The sequence below is a fragment of the Leuresthes tenuis genome, unplaced genomic scaffold (assembly GCF_036924035.1).
Source record: "Leuresthes tenuis unplaced genomic scaffold, fLeuTen1.0.hap1 SCAF_18, whole genome shotgun sequence".
NCBI classification, from domain to species: Eukaryota; Metazoa; Chordata; class Actinopteri; order Atheriniformes; family Atherinopsidae; genus Leuresthes; species Leuresthes tenuis.
Window position 1 is genome coordinate 7,933,032 of NW_027325372.1, and position 11,606 is coordinate 7,944,637.

Below are 11,606 nucleotides of genomic sequence, written 5' to 3' on the forward strand. Positions count from 1 at the left end.
TTGGAGTTCAAATGTCAAGTAACATTTTTGACAATCTGTTGGAAGGAATACAACATGATATGCATAATTGTTTCATAATAGTAGAATTGTGTCTCAGCTATTAGAGGTTTGTGTATGACATAACATGACTAAATATTAATAATCAGTCTAAACAACTGGTATTTCTGATTCAGATTACTGTGGATAAGAGGATTTAATTGACCTGTTGGCCTATTGCGCACTTCCCTCAGAAATATATGCTTGAAACACAGAGTACACAAGTGCTGTCAGCTATATATAGGGCAAATATCACCAGTTTCAGAATACTTTTAATAGTAGCATCAGCAGTCAGTGCAGTTATCAGACATAGTAATGTAGCTCTGGGTGATTGTAGTCTTGTTGTATTGCAATATTTAGTTATGTTGAGGTATGAATTCTTTGTAAACAAGGTGAAGTGATGTCCACGCAGGTGGTCTCCAGCATAGCATGCGGGGATTGGCTCCGGGTTTTCTCTCCTGCTATTGGTTCACACTGACGTCACTCAACGGTGTGAGTAAATTGATTGGTTTCTGAGCAGTGTAGTTGCCGCCTCGTTCCTCCGCTTGATCGGTGCGGATGTCCGTTATGTTACTGTGGTAGGACGGTGTCACAGAGCAGGATTCACAGTCCTTGCTGTCCACAAATAAGTTTTACAAACACACACTAACAGGCCGAGGCGACCCACAGCAAGCTTGCAACCCTGACCGCAGCCTCGGACTATTAATTTTACCGACACAGACACCCATAACACTCCTGCACCGGCAGTCCCAGCCCTTCACAGCTTCGCGGGGCCCGGCGAGGCGCGGCGGGAGCAGATGGAGCCTGCACCGGCGAAAGCGAAGCCACAGGGCCGGCTCCTAGTGTCCACTCAGTTGGACGCCAAAGACGAGTTGGAGGAGGTAGGAAGATCTGATTTAGCGGGCCGAATATCAGATAATCACCAAAATGAGCCGGGAACGACTGGGTTTTACGAGTAAATATGATCAGTTATATTTGTGAACAAGGAACGGGTACAAAGACGTGATGGAACCATTTTATCAAGTGCAGACTGCTAACAGGCTAGTTAGCTTGGCTAGCAGAAAGCTAACAGCAGTAGCACAGGAGAGCAGTGCTGTGAGATGCGTGGACACATTGTTAGAGGTCTAAAGTTCAATATGAGACAGTTACGGTATGTGTTCATGGTGTATGTGTCTCTGAGACGACGCACTGGTGTTATGAAGTCCCAAAGCTTATGAATTGTTAGCCTAGCATGCTAATTCTATGTAAACATATGGATGAGACCTATGTGACAGTTGCGCATGCGTACTGTTTCACATGTCAGAACGACCGAGACCCTGACAGTTGATCCTTTTAATGTTTTAAAAGGTATATTCGGGTTATCGACCTTTTGTTTATGGACCCAATCAGCGAGCGTTTTTGCTTATTTAGTTGTTTTCTTATTTTTGTTGTTTGTCTTGTGTTTATCAGTTTGTTGTTGTCCAGAACTGTTTTTATGAATGTTAATGATATCGTGTCATTCTGTTTGTGGTTTGCCGTGGTTTTGATTTTATATTTACTGCCAATCCATTTGTGTTTGTATATTTATTGTTGTGGCTGGGTTTGGCGTTTGAGTGTTTTTGTCTTCTCCATGTTTGTTACTTTTATTGTTACGTGTGTTTTTGTTTGCCTTGTTGTTGTTGTGCGTGTGTTTTATTCATGTTTGTTGTTGTGCTTGAATGCAGAAATTGGAGCGGTGTGTCGGTATCGTCCAGACATTGACCAGTGGGCTATCAGAGAGAGAGGCCAATGATGCACTCACTGCCAATGTAAGGAACACATAGTATTATAAACTAATTTCATGACATGAATGGTTTCTTCCCTACTTTATTCACTTAGTTTGAGACTGTCTTTGTCTTTTTGCATTATTCATTCTGGTATTTTTCTTGTAACTAATAGAAAGCTATTATTTCTGCATCTGTTGTCCTGCTTATTTGACTGTGATGCTTGAATGTCCCTCAATAACATAAATGTTTACCAATCCTGCAGGTGTGTAAAGGTCAGCAACAGCATGAGGAGGTGTGTCTGGGTCTGTTCTCTCTGGTCCTCACAGAGCCAACCCAGGCCCAGAGGGTGAGTTACCCGTGTATCCTCTGTCATTTTTTTTTATATTATTGTGACATAATTGTAAAATCACTGTGTGTGTGTGTTGCAACAGTGTTACAGAGACATGACCCTGCTAAATAGAGATGGGATGAACATAGTCTTGGTAAAAATCAACCAGATATTGATGGAGAAGTTCCTGAAACTGCAGGACGTCCCCAGAACACAGGTAAAATTCTCTAGTCCACACAAATACGCACAAAAGTGTTTAAAGGTATTTGCATGTGCGCAGTGTTGGAGTTCGGGCGTTATTAACACGATGTTGATGCGTGTGCAGCTGGTGTGGCTGGTCAGAGAGCTGGTGAAGAGTGGAGTGATTGGAGCTGACGGTGTCATCATGACTCTTCTGAAACAGATCGCAGGTCAAACTCACACCGATCACATCGCTTATATCGAACATTTGGTGTCATCAGCTCTGTTTTAATGTAAAGTTGCTGCTTGCTGTATGTAGGTGGAGACATCTCAACGAAGAACTTGTGGTTGGCTGAGAACGTTCTGGACATCCTGCTGGAGCAAAAGTAAGCGGTCTTTGCATCTATTTTATTATGTTTTTGTGGCTTTTGCTGTGCTTCACATTAAAAAGCCCAATGTCCTCTCCTTGTTTCTGGTGCATTTACACCAAAGCACTGAAATATTTTTACGGTGAAGTAGCTAAATACTCTGTTCTCTGAAGGGAGTGGGTGTTGAAGAGTGGGATGCTAATAGCAATGTCAGTCTACACCTACCTTCGCCTGATCGTCGACCATGGAACCCCAAACCTGTTGCCTCTTCGCCAGAAAGAGGTCGACTTCTGCATCAGCATGCTCAGGGAGAAGGTAGTAAAAGGGGAAGAAGGGATATGTTGGCTGTATTTGTCTCCTGGTCACACTGACGACTCCATCTCTGCGTCTCTGCAGTTCATGGAGTGCCTGATAATCGGCAGAGATCTGGTTCGTCTGCTGCAGAATGTCGCTCGAATCCCTGAGATGGAGCTGATCTGGAGAGACTTGCTGCACAACCCACAAGTTCTTAGTCCTCAGTTCACTGGTAATCTGCACTACCAAAGTGTCTTAATTTCACCAGTAAATCATTTAATTAGAGACTACTTAAAGCTTGCTCTATTTTATTTCCTTGTATATCGAACCAACTCTGATCTTTGGTCTATATTCAGCTCATAGTAACATTCCACCATGTGTACTCAAGTGTTTTTTTTTCCATGCTCCAGGTATCCTTCAGCTTCTGACGGCGCGGACATCGAGAAAATTTCTGGCCTGTCGACTCACACCGGACATGGAGACTAAGCTGCTGTTCATGACCTCCAGGGTATTACGCTGCTTCTGTTTTTTGTCTGTGCGCTAAACTGTGACTCAGGTGTCAGTTTTTATCTTCATCTGTGTCTTGTTTCTTCTGTATCTCCACCCGTGCGCAGGTACGTTTTGGGCAGCAGAAGCGGTATCAGGACTGGTTTCAAAGACAGTACCTGTCCACAGCGGAGAGCCAGTCACTGCGATGTGATCTAATTCGATATATCTGCGGGGTGGTCCATCCGTCCAATGAGGTGCTGAGCTCTGATATCCTGCCACGATGGGCTATCATTGGCTGGCTGCTTACCACCTGCACGGTAATAAGACGTGGTCATAGGCTAACAGTCTGGAGGCTGCAGTTATTTAAAGTCTGTAACTAATGATCGGTGGTTTGTGTCTCTACAGTCGAACGTGGCTGCCTCCAATGCTAAACTGGCTCTCTTCTATGACTGGCTTTTCTTCAACCCGGAGAAAGACAGCATCATGAACATAGGTAACTCACATACACTAACCCGATGCTTTACCAATATCCAAAGCCCGATTTTAACTCGATGTTGAAAGCAGGACTGATCCCTCGAACATTCCTCTGTCCCAAAGTCGCAACCAGACAATGTCCCACTAAAGTGCACAACTGACATCTATCCTCAAATCAAGCTGTACCTTTTTTTTATCTGTCTTCATCAGTCCATCATGGGTCCAGATTTAGAGGGGAAATGGAGCCTGTCTTATCCTCATCTTCTTTGATTGAAAAGTGAAAAGGTTTTATTTGTTATCAGACAGTTGTCATGTGGATAAAGCTTGATCTAAAGAATGAATGTAATATCTGTGGAACTGCTTAAACAAACAAAAATGGCAGCGGTGCTATTTTCACTTTGGCACTGCAGATTTTCTAAACATTATATGGGGCAACAGGATGTGATAGTGAACCCTTTCTGTTCTCTTGTGGAAAGACTTCAGATATTTTAGTTGAATTAAATTGTGAGCAGCACAGAATCCTCTGTGGAATCCACAGAGTGTGTATAGTGTTGAAACTGTTTTTCATCATACGGTTGGTGCGAAACAACTAGCTGTGAAGAAATTTAACAGAAAGACAACAACAAAAATGTGTAACCAGAGGACTGATGACATTGGGGAACTTCTCTCAATACGAGTTGACAGTCAAAACAAGTCAAAACAGTCACAGACAGTTGTTTATGACTAACTTCAGAAATGGCTACATTTTCTAAGAGGATGTCTGACTTCATTTCCGGTGCCTTCCTCTGCTTTCTGTCTACATGGACTGATTTTCTGGATCATGTGTGAAGTGGCAAATGTTAAAGTCATCCGTGTTGTTTTTGTTTCAGAACCGGCCATCCTGGTGATGCATCACTCTATGAAACCTCATCCTGCCATCACAGCCACACTGCTGGACTTCATGTGCAGGGTAGCATGCACGCTGAATACTGAAACACAGACCAAATGTATCATATGCTGTAAATAGTAAACTGTTTCTAAAAAAAATAACACCGCTCTTCTTTTCCTTCCTGTATCACTTTTGTTTCCTCCATACATCCTCAGATCATTCCTCACTTCTTTCCTCCGTTGGAGTCTCAGGTCCGTCAGGGAGTCTTCAACTCCCTCAACTTCATCATGGAGAAGAGAGTGCTGGCGTAAGAAGTTCACTTAACAACTTTGTCTATTTAACATGTGTAAAATCTTTCAAAGATATGTCAGTCGCATACCGGACATGAATAATTTATGATTATTGATCTCTGTCTCTCAGTCACCTCGCTCCACTGTTTGATAATCCAAAGTTAGACCGAGAGCTTCGATCAATGCTTAGAGAGAGATTCCCAGAATTCTGCAGTCCGCCATCCCCTCCCACTGAAGGTAACACTTACGCCTTTAACACACACTAAACAGCTGTAAAAACTCAAGTGAGCATAATTTGACAAACGTTTTGTTAAGAGTAGAAAGACGGATAAAAAGCATCCGAAACATTAAAACATTTCTATGTCCTGCAGTTAAGATGGAGGAGGCTGCTTCTATGGAGTTGGACAACCATGTTCTGGACAAGGAAGAGGATTTTAATGAAAATACAGAGGCAGCTTTCAGCGATGATGAGGAAGAAGTCAACAACAAAGGTGAAATCAAGGGACAGTTGATGAGCTTCAATGCATCAAACTAGTATTATCTGAGTAGGTTCAAACCAGTTAATTTTCTATGTGTTTAAACAGTATGATGTAGTGTAAATCAGTTTGATTCGTCTTAGCTTAGATTAGTTGGAACTACTTAAAAAAGTAAGTGAACAGATGGTTTGCTTTTCACTTGTACAACCAGAAAAACTCCAGTTGAGTCCCGTTTAGCCCATTAAGATCTGAGATGACCACTGAACATGCCAACTGGTGCACCTGTGTGTTGCATCAGGTCGTGCAGGCTCAAAGTTATTCTGGGTTGTTTCAGAGCTGCAGGTGCTCCAAGTGTGCCGTTGGATGATGTGCTCACCTGATTTATTATTTCCATGATATGAATTCATTGCACTACGTCACACCATCTGTTGACCAATCACTTAGCAGGAAAGAAGAGGGAGTTCAGGTTCCATCCAATCAAAGAAGCTGTAATGGAGGAGCCTGCTGACATCACACCTTGGCTTGACCAATTAGACGACACAATGAAGGAGAAGGTGCAGCAGCTGCAGAAGACCAGGTGAGACCAAGTTACAATCCTCGTTCAGATCCTCAAATCAAATTGAGAATCAGAGGTCACTCTCAGAGACATCTCTGTTTGTGCCGGATGTTTGTATCGTCTGATTTTAACAACAACGTTTCCTCTCCTCAGTGACACAGAGACACAGTGTGAGATGATGCAGGAGATCGTTGATCTGATCCTGGAGGTCAGTTGTCTTTCATGTTTCACTACAGTATATAAACAAAGAAAGCAGATGTGTCACAACTTCCTCCCACTGTACAGAAGTGATGGGAGAAATGGACCCTGGCATGTGAACACTGTTGGACTGTTGTGGACATTAGCAAATATTAGTTGTTTAGAAGGATAGCTACTTTTTTCTAGCTACAACATTAGCTCTTCCTTACTTAGTGGAATAGCTTAAAGTTAACATGTTGAAAAATACAGAAGTTTTCCCCCAGATACATGAAGGAAAGTAGTACAGGCAACTGCAGAAAAGCTAAATTAGTTCTTTGAATCAGACAAAGACTAATCACCAGGGTAAGGAAAGGGGCAGGCGTTCCATATTCTTATTTAGAAATCATGAACAGAGGTCTGTAGGTGTCTTCACAATGAATTACAAACTGATCAGAAGCGTATACAATCAGCAGTGTTGTTTGTAAGCAATGATCTATATTGCATATAGCCTTCTGAGGCCAATCAATATGTATTATGTTTTCACTTCAGAGAAGCTCTGTTGTGTGTGTCATCTTTATGTAAAGTTTATGTGTTGCCCTTTGTGGTTTTTTTCGTCCTACAGGAGGACTTTGATTCAGAGCAGATGTCGGCGCTGGTTTCCTGTCTGGCAGAACTGTTTAAAGATCATTTCAGGGGGGACGTCCTGCCAGAGGAGATCACTGAGGAGTAAGACTGTCCTCTCTGTCTATAACTCACCTGTCTCTGTGATGACCGGTCTGTCTCTGATCACTGCTTGGTCTCTCTCCAGGTCACTGGAGGAGTCGGTCTGCAAACCCTTCTGTCTGATCTTTAGGAACCTCGTCACTATGCAGGAGGACAACAGTGGGTTCTCAGTGCTGCTAGACATGTTGGCAGAACTTTACCAGAAGCAGCCAAAGATTGGATACCACCTGCTGTACTACCTAAAAGCCAGGTGACATGGATGTAATGTCAGAGCTGATAAACACACTCAGTAGCTCTCTGACATAGGAAACATAATTTAACATCATGTTGCTGCACATGTGAACATTAAGATTAATCATCCATATGTGTCCGCCAACAGTAAAGCAGCGAATGGCAAGATGATGCTCTATGAGTCGTTTGCTCAAGCGACAGCTCTCGGTGACCTGCACACCTGTCTGATGATGGACATGAAGGCCTGTCAGGAGGACGATGTCCGGCTGCTCTGCTACCTCACACCCTCCATTTACTCTGAGGTATAGACTGGGACCCTCTGATGTAACGTAGTCTGCTCTCCTGAAACTGATTCTGTCCAAATCAACCCTCAAACTACCTTTAAAGATATGGTGACGGACCAAAATGTCCCCACAATGCAGTAATATCTTCACAGTGTTGAAATGTCATACATTGTGGGACTGTACAAACGGATCAAAATGCCCTCATAAAATCAGAAGTACAGAGCACACACACATTATGACGAAGGTATTTTATTTGGTCTTTCAGTTTCCAGATGAGACACTGCGAAGCGGCGAGCTGCTAAACATGATTGTAGCTGTAATTGACTCGACGCAGGTAAGACTGAGCGGCCCCATCAAAGTGTCTCTGCAGCTGTGGGTTGAGGCCTTCTGTGTCACCTGTCCGGTAACCAGGATGTCACCTGTCTGTGCAGTTACAGGAGCTGATGTGCCATGTGATGATGGGTAACCTGGTGATGTTCCGGAAAGACTCGGTCCTCAACATCCTCAGTGAGAAACCTACGATTTCCAGCACAACTCATGTTTACTTTAAGACTCCACTTTTCACGTCCTTGTAATTTTCTCCTCATGTCCACAGTTCAGTCTCTGGATTGGGAGACCTTTGAGCAGTACAGCACCTGGCAGCTGTTTCTGGCTCACAGTATCCCTCTGGAAACCATCATCCCCATCCTGCAGCACCTCAAATACAAAGGTGACACCTCAATACTGAAACACAGATAACTAAAAAATTAAAGAATGTGTTAGCTTAACTTATAGCTTCTTTACAATTTTCATCTGTTCTCTATGTCCTTGTTTCTCAGAACATCCAGAGGCCTTATCCTGTCTGCTGTTGCAGCTCCGCAGAGAAAAGTACGACAAGCAAGAAACCTATTTTCACATCACGGGTCACAAGTCTTTCTGTCCCCGTTAATGTCCTGTTCTATATTTTTGTCCCAGGCCAAGTGAAGAAATGGTGAAGATGGTCCTGAGTCGCCCCTGTCACCCCGAGGACCAGTTCACCACGAGCATTCTGAGACACTGGGCGTCCAAATATGACGACACGCTGGGAGAACATATCAAGGCCCAGCTGATCAAAAACAACAACCAGCCGCGTAAAAGACAGAGGTGAGGACACAAAGACGCATGTAGATGGAAGTGAGGTTGCACAAGTGTTGACAATCTTGGGTTGAGTTGATTAGGTTGTCCTCAGAAACGGGGGACAAAAACCGTCCAGTTTCCTGTGCTGCAGGTAAAAGTTAACGGTCTGTCTCTGTCTTCAGTCTTCGTAGTTCAAGCAGTAAACTGGCTCAGCTGACCCTGGAACAGATATTGGAGCACATGGACAACCTGAGACTGAGTTTGAGCAACATGAAAAACAACTGTCAGTACACACACACTTTCAGAGTTATCGATTCCTTATTACTGACATTCAGGTCAATAACTGTCTGTTTGTTTACGTCAGTCTTTACCCAGACTCCAATCCTTCAGGCTCTGCAGCACGTTCAGGCCAGCTGTGATGAGGCTCACAAGATGCGGTACACACACACACACACAAATGATGACCTCGCCAGCACTAGTACTGACATTACACCAGTTGTTAACATCACTTCCTCCCTCCGCAGGTTCAGCGATTTGTTTGCCCTCGCGGAGGAGTACGAGGACTCTCAGTCAAAGCCTCTGAAGTCTCGGCGAAAAGCTCCAGCCTCATCACCTCGCTCCAGGAAAGGAGTAGCTCCGCCCACCAACAATGAGGATGACAGTGCCTCCAGCAGTGCCTCGGTACGTAACCACACCGTATTGGTATGACATGACAAAAACCTTGGAACAAGTCTGGAATTTGCTTCTGTTTTCACTATGACGTTGCTCTGTGTGTTGCAGGAGGAAGAAGACTCAAAGCCCAAAGCTCCAAAGAGGAAGCGGAAAGGCTCATCGGCTGTTGGCTCCGACAGCGACTGACAGACCTTCTGAACATGAACAAGCACACTCCAGACAACCAGCCGTATGTCCACAGCAAAACGCCTGAGATGGGCTCAGAGACGCTGCGGCCTTCATATCCATGTTTTGAACTGACTTTCACGTGATGAGACTATTTCTGTTTCCATGGAGACAGGGACCGATTGCTGGACTCCAATCTGGCAGGTCAAAAGTCACTGTGTGGCTGATCTCCTGTGATGGACTGGAAGGAGGAACGACAAACTCTTGAACCAAATGGACTGATTTTAACAGCGGACATGATGATGATAGTAATGATGAGTGCAAACCCTGTCTTTTTTTTTTTTTTGTCCCAGCTTTTCTGGGGGTGGGGTGGGACCTTGGACTCTTGTTTTGGAGGATCCTGACTACCTGCTATTTTTAGCAGCTCCTTCCTGTTTGTTTCACTTCAGTAAAAACTCCTCATCTGTTGTTAAATCATTTCAGATGAATTCTTCATATAAAAGCTGATGGTTTCAGGGTGTCACACGTCTGTTACTTGGGGTTGGGATGGAGGTGTGATGCTGCTCGTGGGCACTATGGCATCACAGAAAAGCACCCTGTCAACATTTTACAACTGTATGCTAAAACATGTCAAATGCAAATGGAGTTTTGTTTGGGCCTTAGGCCTCTGAACTTTTCTAATTTTTGATAAAAACACAATGACAAGTTAATCAGCACAAAATTAATTGTTTTATAGTCCATGCATCTTTATCTTTTTACTATACAAACACATTTTAAGTTAAATTCAGACCTCATTTGCTTTGAGTAGCTTCTGCACTGCAGAGTCAGGAAAAAGCAGAAATCTCTTGTCTGCCATGTTTGATTATGAAGCTTTAATTGGTTCTGTGAGCTATTTTCGGATCACACATCATATGTTAAGCGTAAGGTTGGTTGCAGAAGATAAACAAGATGCCACAAAGGCTTAAATCAAAAGGATAAAAATCTTCAAGAGTCACCAGACGTGACTATTGTCACATTTTCTTTATACAAATTAGGTGAACAAAATTGGAGGTATTCAACCAGTTTGTCCAAGGCAAAACATGAAAAATTCCAGTCCAACATCAAACATGAAGCATAAGACACACCATTTCATGTTTCATTTACCAACAAATCTTATTCACACTGCAACATTTCAGTTTTAGTGGTAAAGGGGCCGGGTTACTGTAAAAATCCATTTGAATGATGGTGAAACTTCAGTGGCAACTTTACTTGCTAAATGTGAAAGAGTGGATGCAGGGTTTGGGTTTAGTTTATTGTCAATTTTACATCTAGTGTGTTCGCAATGTTTTCTGAGGAATTACGAGGTTTTTTTAAAGACAGAAACATGCCTTAAAGGTGTGCATTATCATTGTCTGTCAGTGGAGAAAAGCTTTTTGGTTTTTTTATTTTTTTTTATCTTAAAGCAACTTTAATTAAACTGTTAATAAGGATGTAATTAAAGTCTTTGGTGGTATTTTAAGAGTAATATGCTGTAAAATAAAAATGTTTTAATAGTTTTCAAAGTGGTGAAAACAGAATATTGAATTGTGGGATAATTAACTAATATGTTTATATAGATTTAAAGTCCCATTTAAGTTTGGACTGTTTCCATTTTTCCATTTAAGATGAGAGAGTTTAGTTCCACCTATAGTGAACTAAATCCACCCCAGCTTTTCCTGCTGTGTGAATTTTGTGCTGTGAAGTAGATGGTCAGGTGGTCTGAAAAGTCTGGGTGGTTATCAGGCCTCTGATTGGATCCACCTGCTGCTCCAGATATAAACCAGATTATCTGAGTCCAGTTGTTTCAGACGTGCAACAGTCACTGGTCAATGTGTTTCACTGAGTAGATTTTTTTTCTTTTTATTGAACTGCAAAATAATTGTAGTTTTTAAGAAACAGTTTGAAAGTTTAGACTAATTCTCTGTAAGTAAGCCAAAACTCCGTGTTACTTTTTGAAGGATGTGTTAAACCTGAGTGTTTTTAAAGTCTGACACTTTTCTATCCGCAGTTTAAAGCATCATGTCGGCTGTTAAATCCGGATCGTCTCTAAGGGCTTTGCTGTTGACTCCGGAGCGGGTCCCGAGCTTCTTCATCCCTTCGCGCAGTCCTCACATAGGCTCTCCTTGGCCCCACCGTC

At 42.8% G+C, this 11,606-nt stretch overlaps 1 protein-coding gene across 2 annotated transcripts; it reads left to right on the plus strand.

Moving 5' to 3' along the window:
- The first annotated feature begins 593 nt into the window (after positions 1–593).
- On the plus strand, positions 594–9,971 carry ints3 (integrator complex subunit 3). 2 transcript variants are annotated; one of them, XM_072370623.1, is made up of 29 exons: positions 594–917; positions 1,740–1,823; positions 2,044–2,127; positions 2,213–2,326; positions 2,435–2,519; positions 2,609–2,675; positions 2,831–2,972; positions 3,054–3,183; positions 3,362–3,459; positions 3,566–3,757; positions 3,846–3,933; positions 4,784–4,863; positions 4,998–5,089; positions 5,203–5,309; positions 5,444–5,563; positions 5,993–6,125; positions 6,258–6,312; positions 6,904–7,007; positions 7,090–7,254; positions 7,384–7,537; positions 7,785–7,853; positions 7,951–8,026; positions 8,115–8,228; positions 8,338–8,386; positions 8,474–8,641; positions 8,797–8,897; positions 8,979–9,051; positions 9,139–9,295; positions 9,395–9,971. In XM_072370623.1, exons 1-29 carry the CDS (start codon positions 834–836, stop codon positions 9,470–9,472), a joined length of 3,063 nt encoding a protein of 1,020 aa, XP_072226724.1. In that variant the 5' UTR covers positions 594–833; the 3' UTR covers positions 9,473–9,971. The 2 variants fall into 2 exon arrangements, with proteins under 2 accessions (XP_072226724.1, XP_072226725.1); XM_072370624.1 differs by having other exon boundaries at positions 5,996–6,125.
- The last annotated feature ends 1,635 nt before the right edge of the window (positions 9,972–11,606 follow it).

Coding starts and splice junctions, on each gene's coding strand:
- ints3 (XM_072370623.1), top strand. CDS start 834: ATGGAGCCTGCACCGGCGAAAGCGAAGCCACAGGGCCGGCTCCTAGTG. Junction 918..1,739: donor CCAAAGACGAGTTGGAGGAG/GTAGGAAGATCT, acceptor GCTTGAATGCAG/AAATTGGAGCGGTGTGTCGG. Junction 2,973..3,053: donor TCAGCATGCTCAGGGAGAAG/GTAGTAAAAGGG, acceptor GCGTCTCTGCAG/TTCATGGAGTGCCTGATAAT.